The sequence below is a fragment of the Sardina pilchardus genome, chromosome 11 (assembly GCF_963854185.1).
Source record: "Sardina pilchardus chromosome 11, fSarPil1.1, whole genome shotgun sequence".
In the NCBI taxonomy this organism is placed as follows: Eukaryota; Metazoa; Chordata; class Actinopteri; order Clupeiformes; family Clupeidae; genus Sardina; species Sardina pilchardus.
The window spans coordinates 1,586,441-1,604,896 of NC_085004.1; the positions used below are offsets into that span (position 1 = coordinate 1,586,441).

The 18,456-nt window shown below is 41.4% G+C and overlaps 2 protein-coding genes across 3 annotated transcripts; one reads left to right on the forward strand and one right to left on the reverse strand.

The window, feature by feature from the left end:
• Positions 1-153: 153 nt before the first annotated feature.
• cd44a (CD44 molecule (Indian blood group) a) lies at positions 154-6,224 on the reverse strand. Of its 2 annotated transcripts, XM_062549177.1 has the most exons (9): positions 6,158-6,224; positions 5,969-6,043; positions 4,805-4,970; positions 4,400-4,539; positions 4,190-4,285; positions 2,359-3,081; positions 1,642-1,734; positions 1,368-1,446; positions 154-1,266 (listed from the first exon to the last, which is right to left on the reverse strand). In XM_062549177.1, the coding sequence occupies exons 2-9, from the start codon at positions 6,033-6,035 to the stop codon at positions 1,062-1,064; spliced, it is 1,569 nt and encodes a 522-aa protein (XP_062405161.1). In that variant the 5' UTR covers positions 6,036-6,043; positions 6,158-6,224; the 3' UTR covers positions 154-1,061. The 2 variants fall into 2 exon arrangements, with proteins under 2 accessions (XP_062405161.1, XP_062405162.1); XM_062549178.1 differs by having other exon boundaries at positions 5,969-6,199.
• A 2,948-nt stretch (positions 6,225-9,172) lies between these two features.
• On the forward strand, positions 9,173-14,409 carry apip (APAF1 interacting protein). The gene is made up of 7 exons (XM_062549671.1): positions 9,173-9,408; positions 9,512-9,612; positions 9,829-9,877; positions 10,045-10,162; positions 11,447-11,582; positions 11,776-11,943; positions 13,951-14,409. Exons 1-7 carry the CDS (start codon positions 9,340-9,342, stop codon positions 14,048-14,050), a joined length of 741 nt encoding a protein of 246 aa, XP_062405655.1. The 5' UTR covers positions 9,173-9,339; the 3' UTR covers positions 14,051-14,409.
• Positions 14,410-18,456: the final 4,047 nt, after the last annotated feature.

Here is an 18,456-nt window from a genome sequence, read left to right on the forward strand (position 1 = left end):
ATTCCGCTTGTCGTCAACTATTTGCCATATACCTACAGAGGACCAGTTTAGGTATAAACTAAATTATTTAACATGTAATAACTGAATGGCTAAAATTATGCTGAATTGTCTCATTGGTTAGTAAAACTAGCAACTAGAAAAGTCCACACATGGTAAGAAACAAACATTTACTGGCAATAATTTCTTCTCAAGTTCAGTGCATCTTATGCTGTATACTATAAATGAACACATACACAGTTAGACAAATCATTTGTTAAATAGAGAGAAACATTAGTATGGCTTTACATATGCACAGTGACCGAAGATTCCTGAAGGCATGTCCTGATGACAGCATGGAAAATATATTATGTTTGAACATAACCAATAATGCAAGATTTCCCACGCTCACACCATATTCCGTCTGTCACTGCAAGCACGGTGATAGCAACCGTGTCCAGCTAATGAAGGGGGCTCCAGTAGGGTAAGCAGAACAGGGAAACATGAAAATGTGCTGAGTAGGGTTGTCCCGGCAACAAGACTGAGAACCTCTGCCATCACGTGTGTAATTAAACCTTTATCATTCTGCATGGAAACGCTTGCGATTTTGCCTGAATCTTGAATATTAAGAGATTATAAGGTAATTCAAACATTTAACAATTCACTGTAACATTTAATGTTATGACCATATTTTCATTTCATCGATTCTGAAACATAAATAGTAATTGAACTTGACATCTTGACCACTAATATTGAAATATGCACATGTAAGGTGATGCCCTGCTGTACAACAAGGAAGAGATTTCCAGAACTGTTACTCATGTGCACATTCTACAGTTACTGGGTTTGATGACATGGCACTTCACTGTTCACTTGTTGTCTTCGCTCCATTAGCGTGTGTGTGTGTGTGTGTGTGTGTGTGTGTGTGTGTGTGTGTGTGTGTTTGTGTGTGTGTGTGTGTGTGTGTGTGTGTGTGTGTGTTTCTCTGTGTGTATGTGTGTGTGTTTCTCTCTGTGTGTGTGTGTGTGTGTGTGTGTGTGTGTGTGTGTGTGTGTCTGTCTGTCCCAGCCTCTGTGGATCCCTTCTCATGCCAAGAACTCCTTCTCTGGAGGCTCCTCCAGGGCGATCACGGTGAACTCCTCTGCCCTGCCGTTCGTCTGGACTGGACCTCTGTTCATGAGTGTCACCATTTCCTGTTGACTGCCCGTAGACAAAGACACTGCTGCTTTTTTCTCAGTCTCCTCACTGCTGTCCTTGCCTCTGACTTTCTCACGTAGTGGTCCATACCACCTGAACGAGGAATTTGGAGAGGAAGTAAAATGTGATCAGTGAACTATTGTTTGCAGTGTTTGGGGAGCACACAACTCATTTCTCAATTGTGTGAATCATACCTTTCCTTGGTGGCAACAGCGGCAAACACACAGAGCAAGACTCCAACAACCATGACGAATGAGAAGATGATCAGCCAGGCTAAAAGAACAGGGGAGCAGAGCCATTAAAAGTCTTTTAATACGCCATATCCGACAAGCGGATATACTTGTCATAACATGTCTATGATTACATCTAATTACAGTATAATCTATGATTATAAGCATGATTATTAGGAAGCAAAATGCTTTGAGTTGATGTGTCACATGAAAGCAGTATAGCACAAAGCACACTCACCAGGTGTGCCACCCTCCTCTCGAGCTGCTGGGTTTGGTACAGTGAATGACTCAATAACCTTTGGTCCCATCCGACCTCTCGGAGAAGGAAGACCTATTGGTGGACAAGGACGTTATATTTGGATTAGTTCATTGATGCCATGATCATAAAGTGGTGGAGATAAGGTAGAGGTTAGGGCCCACTCAAGGGAAAGAGTAGAGGCCTAGAAGTACTTCTATACTCTCTGACTATGCTACCACCACCCCCAGTAAAACAAAGAGGCTTGAACCACCCCCCCCCCCCCCCCCAGTAAAGCAAAGAGGCTTGAACACTGTTCAAGCCTCTTTGCTTTACTGGGGGTGGTGGTAGCATAGAGGCCAAGGAGCTGGGCCAGCATGCCGTATCTTGAAAAATTGTGGGTTCAAATCCAGCCTTCCACCATGGTGCCCTTGAGCAAGGCTCTCAAGACTAAGTTGCTTGGGAACAATGACCCTTGTGATTTAATTGATATATGTAAGTGGCTTTTAGATAAAAGAGTCAGCTAAATGAATACAAATGTTTTGGTTTACAATACTGAAAATGATGATTTCACACAGCTGTTACTTCGCTTACGGAAACAGCAACAGCATCAGTAGCAGATGTGCATGGTCACTGGCCACTGTTACTACTACAATGTCAACACCTCCTCAATCACATCGATCACAGGAGTTTGAATGAAAATGGCTTATGGACACGTACCATAGCTTATGTTATTTCCATTTGGATTTTCCTCCTTCAAGTCAACATCTGGGTCAGCTGGAGTCTCTGTGGTGGTCTCTGGCGCATCATCAGAGGATACTACAGTGGTGCTTTCTTCCTTGCTGTCTGGATCGCCTTCCGCATCGGTATCTTGAGACTCAGAAGTTGTAAAAGTGTCAGTATCGGCCGTGGTGCCATCCACTGGACTAACGGTTGAGAGTGCAAGGGCTTCATCTCCATCTTGCTTGGTGGGGTTCACCTCAGATGGCTCCAAAGTTCCAGCAGGGGCCGTGGTGTTTGAGATGTCTGTTGACTCTGTACCATTCACCAGCAGAAACGAATCATCTACATCGTTTGTTGTGGCGGTAGCATTGTCAGTGTCACTGTCTTCTGCAGGCTTGGCCTCAGTTGTTGCATCCCCGGCCTCTTCTTTCCCCTCCTCGGTCACAGTTGTGGGTTCTTCAGTAGTTGGCTCAACAGGCCCAGTGACCTCCATTACCTCATCCCCATCAGTGGGGGTTAATTCGGAAGGCGTTGTGGCGTCCTCCTTGTTATCCTCAGGATCATCTGTGGGCGTCTGGACCTCGGGAATCGGCTCTATTGCGTCAGGGGTTGTTTCTGTGTCTGTCTGCACAGTTGGGTTTTTGGTCTCAAGACCGTCCCCTTCTGAAGAATCTGCTGTAGTGGCTTTTTCAATAAAACCGTCAGTAGGACCAGGATTAGCTGAAAGGTTGAAAGGAAGGTAAATTCAATACATTTGAACTAGAGATCTCTTAGACTCAATGTGCTCTAAACCACAACAAGCCCTACAAATGCATTCTGCAGAAATCAAGCAGTGAGAACAGGCTTGATAATAATATAATAATATCATTTACTGATGCAGGACGTAATCAAGTATAGATCATTTGAGAAATTAGTAGCACTTTTTAACATTTAGAGGAACAAAATGACAGTCTGAAATATCAAAGAAATTATATGTTCAATAATGGAATTCAGTTACTGAAAACTTCCTTGTCCGCACACTGACCCAACCATGCTTCAAGCAAAACTCTCGCCATTTTTTTTAAGCTATTTTTTTTTAATTCTAAAGAAGGCTCAACACAACATTCAACTTTGCTTGAAGTACTGTATCACCAGGGTCTCTACGTATAAACTACGTATATTGAGAACATTGTTTATGTACAGAGTTTACCAAAAAGGTTTTGAACAACTTGGCAAGATCTGAGCGGAAAAAACAACTGCTAAAGTGAGTTGTTCAAAACCTTTCTTTTTAATAAACAAAACTAATCTGTGTACACAAACAATGTTCTCAATGCTCAAGTTCAATCTTGAAGCTGCTTGGGTGGCTCTCTCGTTAGCAACTCACTACGGCTATGCTGTATGACTATGGCTATTTTCCATCAAATTGGCTTCGAAAAAGGTCGTACTAAGGTGAAAATCTTGTACCTTTAAACAAAAACTATGAGTTAAATCTTTCTAAGAGCCTGCACTTTGACTTCCCATTTGTTTGCAAAAAGAATAATGATTATTTATATGGTCTCCACAGATTCCTTGTTCAACCCACAACATTGGTGAAATGAAGGAGTGGCTGGGCCTTTTTTTTGACATTATGTGACTAAGCTCCAAATTGCTAAAGGTGTGTCTACCGGGGCGCCCACACACCTACTTCACCATTTTTCTCTCATGTGACACACCTACAACAGGCCGCCTCAGTGAGCCACGCTCTGGCCTTTGTAGGCCGAGTTCAGTCAAACACAGTGTTTTTCCACCACACTGGCACAGCACTGGCCAGACGCCAGGGTCTGGCTAATGAGGGGAACATAACGCTTACATGTTACCGCTGCAGTAGACTCCTCAGTTGTCTGTGGGTCTGGTGGTGTTACAGATTCAGGAGCCTTGGTTTCTTCACAATCCAACTCTGATGTAACTATTCATGAAAACAGGCGAAGAAAAAAAAAACAGTTCAATATATTGTAAGAATTCGATACACCTAGAAGCTTCTAAGGAATTCATGACATCTCAAATCCTATTCTTTTTTAACCTGCGGGATCATAGCAGTAGGCATCTGAGATAGACTCTGGTGTGTCTGCAAGAAAGATCACCCCTGTTCCATTGGAGGGGCAGTCTGGTTGAAGTTCACGTTGGAGCATTAAGATTCTCTCGTCATTAATCCATCCATACCTGAGCAAATGTCAAGAATACATATTCTGTGATGCCTTGTGAAATCTATAAGATATTAATAATAAAAACATGTGACACACACACACACACACAAACACACACACACACACACACGCACGCAGGCACGCACGCAGGCACGCAGGCACGCACACACGCACACAAACACTCCCACACACACTCACACACACAGACAAGCGTGAACAAAAATACTCCAGCACTTCCTTAAAAGTACAGTTCAGATGGGCAGTCCTGTTAAATATTTTACCTGCACGTATCCAGCCCCTTGCTATAGGCCTCTCTGATCTGGTCCTCAGTGGCGAGGCTGCTGAACAGGCTCTGGCACAGCTCATCCGCCTGCTGAGAGGTCAGCGAGTAATTGGAACTGACCCGCACATGAAACACACCAGCATAGCTGCAAGAACGATACTCAACTGTCGAGAGAAATCCCAGGCCAATTGTCAGTTATCATGGTCAAAATGACAACAATGTGCTGTTCTTGCCTAGCGGCATTTTCTCACTGTGTAAAGAATGTATGTAGGTGTAAAATGTGTAGATATCATCTATTTGTTCTATGGTGGATAGATTGAAGATATTTTCTGCCTGTCTTTCTTTCCTATTTCCCTTTCAGTGTAAACATTGGCGTTGTTTGGCGTCATGATTAAAATGAATAAATACTGAAGTGTTGTTGTTATTATTATTATCATTATTACATGTGATGTAGTATATTCTAATATTGGTATTTGTTTTATTTCGGCTATATGACTTTACTTTTAATTGCCCATGTTAATCTAATCTTTAATGTCATTGTAAGTTACTTTTGATAAAAGCATCTGATAAGAACAATATACTTGGACATAAACATACACATACAAACATTTTTTCCAATAAACTAAATCATATTTCAAATGACCTTGTGATATCAGTGATGTTATCTGAGATGTATTTATCACTGTCACAATTCACCTCATCATAATGGCCAAAACGATAAATATTCAACAAGCTATTCCGAGCAGCATAAAACTTTCAGCTATGCAAGCTGCTACCATCCTGTCTTCTGAACCTTGCATGTTCAAAGGTAGACAACACCCTTACACTGATGCAAGAAATTAAGAAACTAATTTTCTTCCTCAAAGTAAGATAAAGTGTGACCATTGACCAATGAATATCATAACTGCTACTCTTCTTGGCACTTGGTCATTACCATTTTTTTTAGTATGAAATCATCCAGACTGAGCCTTCTGCATCTTTACACAAATAGACAGGCTGTTATGAAGTATACACAGATGCTGCCTATCTGGCTGTACAAACAATCCGATCTGTTGACAACATGCCCTACAGTGCAACATTTGGTAACACCTTACATTACATGATTTTGGTCAGTGGTATAACTAACTGAGAGAGATGCAGTACAGCTAAACATATGACTTACCTTGAGATGCATCTGGACTGATAGCAGCCAATAATCCAGAGGTGAGAAACTGAAATATATTCCACATTCTAGGTTCTGTATGAGAATGTGATGTTTGTGAGAGAAAAATAAATAATAATAAAAAAAAACCTTGAAAAACAAAACAGTCCTTGTCTGTGTCAGTGCAAATTAAGGCTAATGATAACTTGCCAGCTGTTTTCAGGTACACTGAGGGCTGCCACAGATCCACCTCCCTCCTTTATACTTGATGAAAGAGAGGAACTAGAAGTGTGAGAAAGTAAGAGGCAGTGATGGGTGGTATCAGTGAGAACACACCCTTCCCTGGACTCTGTCTCCACTAGGAGTCTACTGAACCAGCGTGCCCGACTGACAGCAGATACAGTATGGATCACTCTGGATTCATTACACTGACCAGAAGTGCGTGAGGCTATGGTGGGCTACAGCAACGGGTGACATAATTAAGCGTTACATAAATGTGATGCAAAAGAGTCAATGTTATGTCAGTCGTGATACCGGGTGCCTGGGAAGTGCCTCAGGCCCTGTGATGACGAATCAGCCATGACCTCGCACTATTCAGCTGACTCATGAAGTCATGCGAGCCTGTCTCACCTCCCTCTTCATTAACCTACACTTCTTAAAACGTTACGTCTGAATGCAGGGTGTGGTTAGACGTCATCCGTCAGTAAAACAACATGACAATCCCCAATGGGAGTACAAACTCAACATACTGTAGATACTGATGTGCTGGGAATCTCTGATTGTCATTATACTGTATTAGGGCTCTTTAAATGAGCACAAAAATAAAATTATTGTGGATTGGTCCTTTTGACTCACAGCCACACTATAACCAAACAAACAGATTTAAAGTTAATTGAGATTAAAATGTTTTTCTGATAATGATTTGTTTGAGTAAATGATGCCCCTAAACTGGAATGGGAAAGAGGTGAGAGGAAGTGATGAGGAAGTAATGAATTCAGAATGGAAGTGATAACTCTCGGTTTTCGATAAGACAGCAGCTCTGTGTGGAGCTGGCTGTTTGAATGAGTCAAACGAGGGCTGTATCATGAAGCATGAATGGATTGGCACAAAGGCCTGGACTCACGGCAACAGTAACCATGAAGGGCGCTGTTGTCTTTGAGGGCAACGGAAGAGCCACTGTTTGTCTGGATTTTGATGCATCACCCAGCCCGAATAGCCTGTGTCATAGGCCTACCCTGGTTGAGGACAAAGTTTTACTGATGCAGCAGTAACACAGAGCTGGCACCCAACCACCATGGAGCACATATTGAGAAATAATTACTCCTTTCCAAAATCTTCCTTTGGGGGAAAAAAATATTTTGCGACAACATGTTTAATCTTCAAGTGAGTGTAATAATTTGATAGCACTGTTTTATACCGAATGATTCCGTTTCCCCTTGGTACTGCACTCTAACTCAATTTACCTCCTCCTCAAGCTGTGGCACACCGCTTGGTGACATAGCAACAACTGAACCTTAAAATAACCACTGCCTAAGTAGTGACCTGACATGCCGCAGCCAGCTTTTTACTGAGTTCATTAGTTTGTCCATGCCATGCTGTCACTCTGTCTCTTCTGCTCTGCCTGATGAGGATGGAAAGATCCCTGCCGGCATGGGTTTACACTTTGCCCTCCGTCTTGGCCACCCGTGATTTCTGGATGTACTCATGCTAAACAGGGTCAGACACCCGGGGTCCTCAATGCAGCCTTTTGACTAATGACTACAAACACATGCTTTGTTGATCAGTGAATTCATAAGCAGGCACAGCATATGCAAATGAAGAAATTGCATTTAAATACATACGGTTTGGTTCTTTTGATGTTTTTGTGCAGAAAGATTCGGTGCCAATTGTGACCAAGGAGGATGAAAAATGGCCATTCAAATGCAGTGAAATTCAGGGAGGCTATTTTCACCAGATTAGTATTAACTCAAAAACAAAAGCAGTAGGCCTAAGGCAAGGAACGAGCTGTAATCAATAAGTGGAGAGTAATTATCTCTCATATCTGCAAATTAACATAAGCTGGGTTATATTGATGGGCTATAAAAAGGTTTTTCATTTCTAAGGTGTCACACTAGAAATATGAATGTTGAAATAAAGCTGTTTGAAAAAACATGTAAAACAAAACTTTTGAAAAACGTTTTGAAAGTTATAACAGCGGCCTTGTTCACATTGGGATAGCCTACTGGCAGTACTAAAATGGCACCAAATTTGTAGAGTGACCAGATTGGCCTTTTCAGTCATGTTTCTCTTGACAAATGACAAAAAAGTCCTCTACCACTCCAGACATCATTGAAAATGGTTTCTGCTTCATTTTCTTTTTGGAGCACTTATTTCCTAAATGTTTAATGCACAGTTAGGCTTAGGCCTACTGCACTTATTAAAATATGTTGTTATCACTATATGTAATGATATATTTTAGATCTGCACCTGTTTCATTTTGACAATACAGCAATTTAGCCTAATAACATCATTTAGGCACTTGTGTCTTCAGCTCCCACGCTCATTTATGCTTGTTCCAAGTCACGGCCACAGTGGAATTCCTTTATTCCCTGAGGACCAATCGTGCCTAATATTATTCTCCACTTTCACAGGAATGGAATTGCTGCCATCTAGTGTTCAATTGAAATGCTGATATTTTGCTTTGAAATAAATTACACGTTGCACTTGTTCGTCTTTCCTTCTCTTCTACACTCTCTATCACCACTGTTTTTCTTATAGAGTTTAATTAGAGTGCCTCCAACAGACCACATCGTCATACATAACTCATGACCTTGCTTTCGTCGACTCGAGCGGACTCGAGCTTCAATCGATTAGGCTATATGCGCCCGTCTACTGCCTGGTTAAACACAAGCCTACACCGAATTAAAGTTTGTTTTCCTCATCACATGGATAATATATCATACATCATATGTCAAATCCAAAACAAATGGCCTGCAACCATGAGTAGCCTAACTAGCTTTCATCAACGCTACTTAAACACAGTCTTTCATAGGCCTATGTAGCCTAATCCAATGTTTCGTATAATCCAATCCAAGATCATTTCCCCAATTATCACTCAGACTTGTGAAATGTGTAACCTACAGATATTCGCTCGCTAGACTGCCCATAACTACCGAGGGGGTGTGGGGGACTACATACTAGCACAGCAAATGTTTTCAGGCACTTTGAAGTCGACTATTGGGTCCTTTTCGTCAAGATAGGTAGCCAGCACTGCTATATTGAAGGGACAGTGCTAGAGCAGTTCGTAGCATTCATAGTATATCAAAATGTGTTACATGTAGCTTGTTGGTTGTGAAATTGTAGCGTTATATGTATTATATAAGTCGATTCCAAAGCATCCGTGTCAATAAAAAATGTCGTCCGTTTGTGGCAAGGGTAACGGGGAGTTTGATGGCAAAAACTCAGATCAGGTTCACACCGAGGTACTTGGCAAGCGTCAGAGTGTAGAGTAGAAAGTTTTACACATCTACATGACCAGTATTTTTCTCTTACTACAGAAGTTAACTTAACTTTTCTTGTTTGCAGGATATGGAACACCCGCGGTCATTAATTCCCGAGCTTTGCAGACTGTTTTATCAGTTAGGGTGGGTAACTGGGACTGGTGGAGGAATAAGCGTAAAGCAGGGGTAAGTTGTTCCTCACTCTCGTAGGTTTACAAGATGGGCCTAATCACTGCAATCTGTCAACAGACAAGGTGTCTGACAACATTTGAAGTTAGTAATAATATTCACTATCAGTAGTTTAGGTTTAACCTACTCAGGATTAGCTGTGACATTCACATTTTCTATCCTATTAAAATGAGTGTAGGCCCATAACGCTTTTTTTTTCTCTCTCTCCCTCAGTGATCATATCTACATTGCCCCTTCTGGAGTACAAAAAGAGAGAATTCAAGTAAGTAGGCTTATTGCCAGCAATGTGAGAAGAACACAGAAACACATCCTCAAACTGTCTGACATGTTGTTGTTATGCATAGCCTACAAATAAATTCCCACCGGCTATGACTGTTTGAGCAGGGTTTACCCAGGAACCAACCATCTCTATCCCTATTTGCTATACAGCCTGAAGACATGTTTGTTTGTGATGTGGAGGAGAGGGACATCAGCTCCCCACCCCCTTGGAAGAGGTTGAAGAAGAGCCAGTGCACTCCTCTGTTCATGAATGCCTACACCATGCGATGTAAGTCAACAGCGAGCCAGTGTGCCTTACAAAGTAGCAGGAGCAAGATGTCTTTTTGTGAGTCATATTACAAGATGAGTTTATCACTCAGCTGATGAGTCACTGAAGTTTGCCCGGTGAGATGGGTTTCCTGTGATTCTTACACGGCATGTCTGTGGCCTTTTTCAAGCTTTATGTTCAGGGTCATTCCATGTCAACTTACCCAGAATTCTGAAATGTTCCCAGTTTTTCATACATTCGTCTTAAAAATAAATAAATAAATAATGATTATAATAATCATGTAAAAATATCTATTACATTACCGGGAGCTTGCAGAATCCTCTGGCTCTACTCCAACTACTTTTTAGTGATTAATGTTTTATGTTTGGCCCTTGGAGTTAAATTTAATCATTTTTTGTATGTATTTAGCATTTTAGGCCTCCGACTGGATTTGGTGTGTTTAAATTTGGACTGATCAAGGATAATCTGCAACATGCAGATATGATTTAGCTGTTGCTTTCCCATGTCATTTTAGTGTATGGCATCATCTTAAATATTGTGTGGTCGTAAGTTATCGACCTTTTAGCCACAACTTTGTGAGAAGGCTATTGCCTCTCAGCTTATTGACCAGTATTATTGCACATGCTATGCCTTTTCCCTCTTAATCATCCCCATTGTACGTGTATGGGTCTTCTGAATGGTCAACATACAAACCTTGCAAATAAAGTATCCACCGGCTACAAATATAGGTCTGTTACAGGTCTAGAAGCTAAAATACTGATTTTACCTTTGTAGTATCTAGCAGTCAGTACTGATTTCTAATTATTTCATAGATTTGATAGAACATAGTTTTTCACGAGGACAGTAGGATAATTAAATGTATGAACACTACATTCCAGGCCATGGCAGACATTCCTACATCAATGCACATATTAGTATATCAAAATATCAATCAGTAAAATGTGGATTTTGTTGACATTTGTCATATCCTGGTACTCTCTGCTGCTGTGTACTGTATGTCTAAGTATTTGACCCCTCAGTCCAGGCATGTGTTGCTTGCTCGTTTGTTATGTTCTCAAATTTGTTATTTGTTATCTGACTGAAGGTAGTAATTTTGCAAACTGAAAGAGGAGGCTTTCAGAAACCAAGCTCTGGGTTTCTCACAAAAATGGCACGATACAGGAGTGCTATTGCTTTCCTACTGTGTTTTCCTGGATTCTTTTTTACAAATCTGTCTGAGCTTTATGCTGTGTAATTGCTTTTTACAAGTGAACATTGTGACATTGTTGTCATTTGTATTTACAGCTGCAGAGGCAGTCATTCATACTCATTCAAAAGCGGCGGTAATGGCAACACTGCTGTTTCCTGGAAAAGAGTTCCGCATCACTCACCAGGAGATGATCAAGGGCATTCGCAAGGGAAATTCAGGCACTAACTACAGGTGTGAGAGAGCCCGACTGACCACAAACACACTCCATTAAGCTTTTGAGTGGAAATTACAGACACGGGGGCCAGAAATTCTGGTGTACTGTATGTCCTTCAGTCTATTGTTATGTTGTGAAATCTTACAGGTGTTTTACATATTATTGCGCCGTCATAGCATCCATCACTTTGTTTTCTTGTGTGTACTGTAGCTATGATGAGATGCTGACAGTTCCCATCATTGAGAACACCCCCGAGGAGCGAGACCTGAAGGATCGCATGGCCCGGGCGATGGACGAGTACCCAGACTCCTGTGCAGTCCTGGTGCGACGCCATGGTGTCTACGTGTGGGGTGAATCTTGGGAGAAGGCTAAAACAATGTAAGCTTTTAAAAACTCTGTAGAAACAAGGTTATCTTGCCATATGTATGCACAGAAGGAACTAAGAATCACCAAGCGTCTTACAGAAATATCAAAACAGATTTTTTTTTGTGTGTTTCTCGTATTGTAGTGTCTGAATTACTTATATTGTAGTGTCTGATTTTATCTGGATGAGTTTGTCATCTCTCCCAGCTTATACGTTTATCTCGATTAACCTTGATGACCCTTGGCATCAATCATTTTGACATATCATAGAACAACAGACAGTTAAAAAATCTGAAAGCAGCTATCTTTTTTAGTCTAATTCAAGCAAACCCTAGCAGCAGAAGAGATTGCATTGATTGTACCCGATCCGTGCCAGCGGCCTGATCCACTCTGCACATGCATCTTCACACAGAAAAACAACATAATATATGTATGAACTATTTGCATTATTTGAATCACATATACTGTAGTGCATTACAAGCTCAGAGTTGCCTTTGCTGATATTCACCAATATGAAAGTACAGAAAGTACTCTTTCACATTTACTTTACATTACATTTGGCTGCAATGCTTTTTAACCAAAGCGACTTCCAACAAGGGAAACAAGATAGAGTACGATAAGAACAAATTAGTGCAGCAGTAAGTGCTACGTCCAGTCATCAGTTCTACAGTAATTTCCCGTTAATTTACAGTTATTTACAGTTATAAGCCGCATTGTGTATAAGCCGCAGGACAGTGTTTTATGCAAGTTAAAAATAACAAAACCATATTAACACCATATTAATTGCCCCCCCTGTATTAACCTCATAGCGGAAGGAATTTAGCAAAATCAATGTATAAGCCGCGGCTAATAGTCGGGAAATTATGATACTCAGGTGGTAAATGCTAGATTAGCATGTCTAGTTGTAGGTAGTGCTACAAGAGGAGATGCTCTTTGAAGAGCTGGGTCCTCGGGAGTTTTTGTAAGGAAGAGAAGGATGCCCCGGGCCTGGTAAGAACTGGTAGCTTGTTCCACGAACGGGGTCCGAGTAGCAATGGATGAGAAAAGTTTGGATTGGATTAGGTGACCACATATACAGAAATATGAAGGGGAAATCATGAAACAAACCTGCTGAGAGGACTGCAGTGGTTTGTTCATTCATGTCGCATTATCCTTAACCGTTTAGGCCCATTTTTCCTGCTTTGCTACTTTGTACAGCTTTTTCCCTTTACCCTTCCAATCTGCCTTGTTTAGGCAGCTTTCACATAGAGGTGCTTTTTTCACCTCGAGCTTGAGGTGTTCGATTTCAATTGTTTCTGTATGGAACAATGTGACTAGGGAAAATGTAGACTTTTGTGATGCGCCTTGCATTTATTTGAGCGAGTTGCAAGGACACAAAAATGCAAAGTTAAACTTTTTAAACAGTCAATTTAAAAATAGTTTAACTTTTGAGGTTGCATTTTTTCTACAATGGGTCATTGCTTAGCTATCTGTCTTTCCTATACTAGTGAACTGGCTAATGGCTATGTCTGAGTATAGCATATCATAGCAACAATCCACAAAGACTTTTTGAGATAGATAAGGCACCTCTGTGGCCTTAAGTTACCTGCCTTTCCCTGTGAAGGAAATCCTGCACACATGGAACAGATCAGACATTTGGATGAGATGTTAAACTGAGGTGCTGGCTCACTAGTCATTAAAGATCCCATGGCACTTATAAACGAAGAGTAGGGGGTTCCCTGGTGACCTGGCTACGTTTCCAGCTGCGCTCATTCAGTCTGGTCCCCTAATCATTCCCCAGTATAATGGTCTCATTTACTCATTCCACCACTCTCAGTCTCCACCTCAAGTTGGTGTGTAATGAGTATGCTGGCACATACTGTAATGGCTGCCACGCATCACCTAGGTGAGTGCTACACATGGCTAGTGTGTTCCTCCTTCATTGTAAAGGGCTTTGGGGGCCTTGATAAAGTGCTGTATGAATGTAAGTTGTTGGTGTTGTTGTTGTTGTTGTTAAGTAAATTCTCTCTGTGTCCTCTCCAGGTGTGAGTGCTATGATTACTTGTTTGACATCGCTGTGCAGATGAAGCAGTGTGGCCTGGACCCGTCTGCCCTCCCCGCCGAGGAGAAAGGCATCCTTTAACGCCTGGCTTTGACGGTGGAACTGAAGGATTAAGGCATGAATCCTGCTTGTCTGCAGTGAACATTTTTCTTCCGTAATCCCGGTGATCAGTCAAAAGGAATTGCTTAGTGCTCCACTACTTGCACCAAAGTATTGTGGCATGTGATTTTGTATTAATATAGACTGGTATTTAAAACCTTTTTAGATCTGCCAACTGGGGCACCCTTTTCTGGTGAGTCCAGATGGACTCTTGTTACAGTCATATTACTTAATTACTTAAATCCAATGACGTTATATACAATTTTTTACACTGATTGGAGTGTTGTCCATGTACAGTAGATGCTCAGGGATGAACACACATTCATAAATGTATAAATGTATGCGTTGTGTCATGGTGTTTTTCACGATGAGTGTGTGAAAAAAGCAAGAAATAATTTTTGTATCCTTCAGAGATGTTATTGACAATTCAGAGAAGTGGAACAGGGCCACTGCACTGTTACCCTTGAGAACAAAATGCCTCGCCCCTAGCAAGTGTTACATTATGCCACAGCATCCACCAGAGGATAAGGCCCCCGTAACACACAACAGCTTTTATTTATTCCTATCAATCAAATGCTAATTTCTGTTTTAATGGTGTTGGTAAAGTAGGAATTGTGGGGAGAGAGAGACTGATTTACAAACAAACACACACAAAACATTTTCCCCTTGGATCCTGGAATTCTTTAGAAATTTGCCCATTTGTCAAAGGTATACTGTATTAAGGTATACTGTATTAAGGTATACTGTGTTAATTTCAGATTTTACCTGCATTGTGGTATTTATGCTCATACCACACAAAAACATGTCCATTACCGGTACATCATTTCCCCCCCCACAAACTGCATTGATGAATATAGCTCATGGCCATAGAAGATGCTAAGTGCATAGAGCACATTGCTGCATGTTCATGCATTTGTGTGAATGGGGTTGGGTCAGTAATGCGTTTCAGACATCTATGGACAGAATAGCAAATGTTATTCTGCATGTTGTGCATTATTTTAGACAGTATGCAGGCTGAGCTGTTGCCAGTGTTGCTATCAGAGGAAGGGAGAGAAAGAGAAGGGGAAGGACTTCTTGTTAAACTGAAGATGAGGGAGGGACGATGGAGCCAGCCACTTTTATTGCCCTCCATTTTTCACAGCTGCTGTTACCCCCATCTGAGTGAACATTATTCTCTGAAGTGCCATAACTCTTGGCCGACTGTAACCTACCCTGGCTTCTCAATCAAACGGGCAGCCAATCCGCTTCCTTGCTTCCAGCTGCGTGGGCGAATCCCCTCAAGTGGTCTCTCAAAGAATTGTTTACTGTGCATTAAGGTCTAATTCATAAACTGAAATTGATAAATATTCCATTTTGCCATTAAATTCATATAGGCCATGCAGCACTTTTTTGCTGTGGCAACAACAGACCTTTTCTCATTGTGTTTTCTGTCTTTTATTGTGAGCAGTGGGTAGGTTTGCATTACTGCCCACATGCTCCCTTAGAAACTAAGCAACATAACAGCATTCCCTGAATGATCCGGAGGAGAAATAACCACAGGCAAATGGTGATTTGCTGTTGACCGATGTCTCTGAGAGCTATCCATGTAATTGCGTGCTGCCTGTGTTCAAGTGCGCCGGGCATAATCCTCGCACATTCATCTTGGCACATAATTTTGCTTAACAGCTGTGTGCAGAATAACTGCAGGCGTGTTGTGGTCAGTCATGAAAGAAATTAAGTAAGGCCCGTGTTCTGTTTCCATCAGATCACCGCAGTCCCCCCCCCCCCCATCCCCCCCCCTCCCCACCATCATAACAGACCTGTGTTCCTCCAAACTGCAGAGCACCGAGAGGACAATGCACGAGGCACATAAAGCAGTCATTTGGACAATGTCTTGAGTAAAAGACATGCCAGGACCGAGTGCCCAGACTAAGGCTGATGGATAATTTAGAGAGCCAATGCTACGTGATGAGAATGAGAAGCCACTGGGCTGAGGGTGAAAGTGCTCGACCAGTGCGCACTGCTTGTCAAAGTGGACTATTAAAAGACAATTAATTTTTACATGGCATGTGTTTCCAAGTGAAAATTGCGCTTATGTCATCTTTTTCACAGGTATTACCATGCCATACCATATTTGGAGGTAAAAATGATTTCTGCCCTTTCTTCAATTGGTAGGCCTTTGAGATATCTGTAAATCGTGTTATTTGGGAGTGCTTATTGTCAACACTAGGCAGCTGTCTGTTTCTACAATGTCCATATATTTGGAGACCTTGATCATCTGAAAGCTCTCCGCTACATTTGCTTGTTTTGTTCACATGCTCATTTGCAGATTGATTTGGCCCTATTGACTGAGGCCCAGGCTGTCATCTGTTCTCCCATTTACAGGGACCGGCGTCTCATATACAGCATCAGTAAAGCTCACTTCTGGGGGAAACTGAATAAATAGGGCCCTTTAAAAGCAGTCATGACCTATAAACTAAAGGCACTTATGGACAATACAGTCAAATGGCCAGGCTGTGACTCAGCAAATGCAACTGCGGAACCACGAGGCGAAGCGAATGTGAAGTCTAGATAGTTGAGGTTGTTGCGCACTTCCCTTTTAAAGCTGGCCTGTGTCGTGCTACGCATACATTAAAACAAGGACTTTTACTCCCGATCGAGACACAAATGAATGGATTCACATTTTCAGCAGGAGTTTATGTATTAATGAACTGATAGTCTGACCAAGTGGTGTATGGGAATGTAGCCGAAGGCAGAACATTGCTTATGTAAGACACTGTTTCTGGCTCATGCATTGCTATCTTCAAGTGAACAGAGAGCACATATCTTGTGACTTTCGCAGACATGTATTGATGCGTTTTTGCAGCACAAAGACGCTGAACATTTACTCAAATCTTTTTTTTTTGTTCAGGTCGAGCAACCAGCTTGAGCAAAACCATGTAGCTACCAAGAGATGGAGAGCATGTAGTGAAATGATGAAGCACAGTGAAAGAGCACCACTCGTAGGAGAGAGGTATCTGCTTTGGCACTATGCACAGTATGCATTAAATAACCTTGTCAGTTTTCTTTGTTTACCAATATTTTGCTTTTTAGGATATGATACTTGCAGTGGATAAACAGATGGCTTACTAAGGAATCCAATCCTCAAAAGAGAATAATATGAGCCCCAAAACAAAGCTAAAAAAAGAGCAAATACAGATATAATGAATATGTAGCTTCATATTCATGTGCACTGATCAAGAACAAAATATGGGAATAAATAATTAAAACTAGAAAAGTACTCATAGAGCGCAAACCTCCGCCAAGCGAAAACATAACCACCTCCTGGATCCAAACAGTGATACGGATCACTCCCATTCGTTTCTTCCTTGGGTCATTTCAGACCTTCCCTGAAAATGTCATCAAAATCCATCCATAACTTTTTGAGTTATCTTGCGAACAAACAAGCAAACAGACAGACAGATACAGATAGACAAACAAACCCTGATGAAAACATTAGCAATAGCAGTAGCAGCACAATTAAATTTAAATTAAATTTAATTCAATTTATAAAATGGAAATAAAACAAGTGTATTATTTAGTAAATCGAATACACATTCTTTCAATATACATATTTTCTTGGTATGGACATTCCCAGGCTCCATACTTTAGGGTGCGTAATGAAAACGTTTTCAGTTGGTATTTAAACGTGCAAAGGCTCATTGTGGAGCCATTAGCCATTTAGTTGTTTTTAGATCACATTATAATATAAAGGCCTACACATATTATTGCTGCCATGGAAACGTGGACAATGCGGTTGAGAGTAGTACAGGATCTGGAGTAAGGAGAGTCAATGACTTGACTAAGTGTGTCTAGATGCTGAGGGTGCTGTCATGTAGCATGACATTCAGGGAATTTGGCCTTTTCATTACTGGACAGAGCCATTAAAGGATGGACCACAGTCACAACATCATTATGATGGCACGGAGACAGTCTGTTGTTTTCCCTGCACGGTTTTTAAGCTGTTTATCATGTCGCCACACTGCTGGCATGAGAAATCGCTGATCTAAAATAGATGATCTGATGCAGTCTGCTCCTTTAAATAAGGGCACATACATATGCGTCAGTTCTGTTATTGAATCCTCCTTTTCTTTATTCTACCCCCAAACCTACCCCCATCTCTCTCCTTCTCTCTCTCTCTCTCTCTCTCTCTCTCTCTCTCTCTCTCTCTTTCTCTCTCTGTCAGTCACTCACTTTTGTCCCCTCTCTCAATGTCCCTCACCTGCTGTGTTTCAGAAAATGTTGGGTATTGCAGGGAGATCCCTATCAGAACAGGTTTTGAACTGACTGCAGATGGAGAATGTGTTTGGAATGACAATGAGCAGTTGGCTCACAGCTCCAATACTGGCTCATTGAGACTGCTCCCTGGA

What these genes read in the sequence shown, in the direction of transcription:
- cd44a (XM_062549177.1), bottom strand. Translation starts at nt 6,035, where the DNA reads ATGTGGAATATATTTCAGTTTCTCACCTCTGGATTATTGGCTGCTATC. An exon ending in CTACTGCTATGATCCCGCAG is followed by an intron (nt 4,286 to 4,399) that starts GTTAAAAAAGAA and finishes TTTCATGAATAG; the next exon opens with TTACATCAGAGTTGGATTGT. An exon ending in GTCTACTGCAGCGGTAACAT is followed by an intron (nt 3,082 to 4,189) that starts GTAAGCGTTATG and finishes TCAACCTTTCAG; the next exon opens with CTAATCCTGGTCCTACTGAC.
- apip (XM_062549671.1), top strand. Translation starts at nt 9,340, where the DNA reads ATGTCGTCCGTTTGTGGCAAGGGTAACGGGGAGTTTGATGGCAAAAAC. An exon ending in TACAAAAAGAGAGAATTCAA is followed by an intron (nt 9,878 to 10,044) that starts GTAAGTAGGCTT and finishes TTTGCTATACAG; the next exon opens with CCTGAAGACATGTTTGTTTG. An exon ending in GAATGCCTACACCATGCGAT is followed by an intron (nt 10,163 to 11,446) that starts GTAAGTCAACAG and finishes TTGTATTTACAG; the next exon opens with CTGCAGAGGCAGTCATTCAT.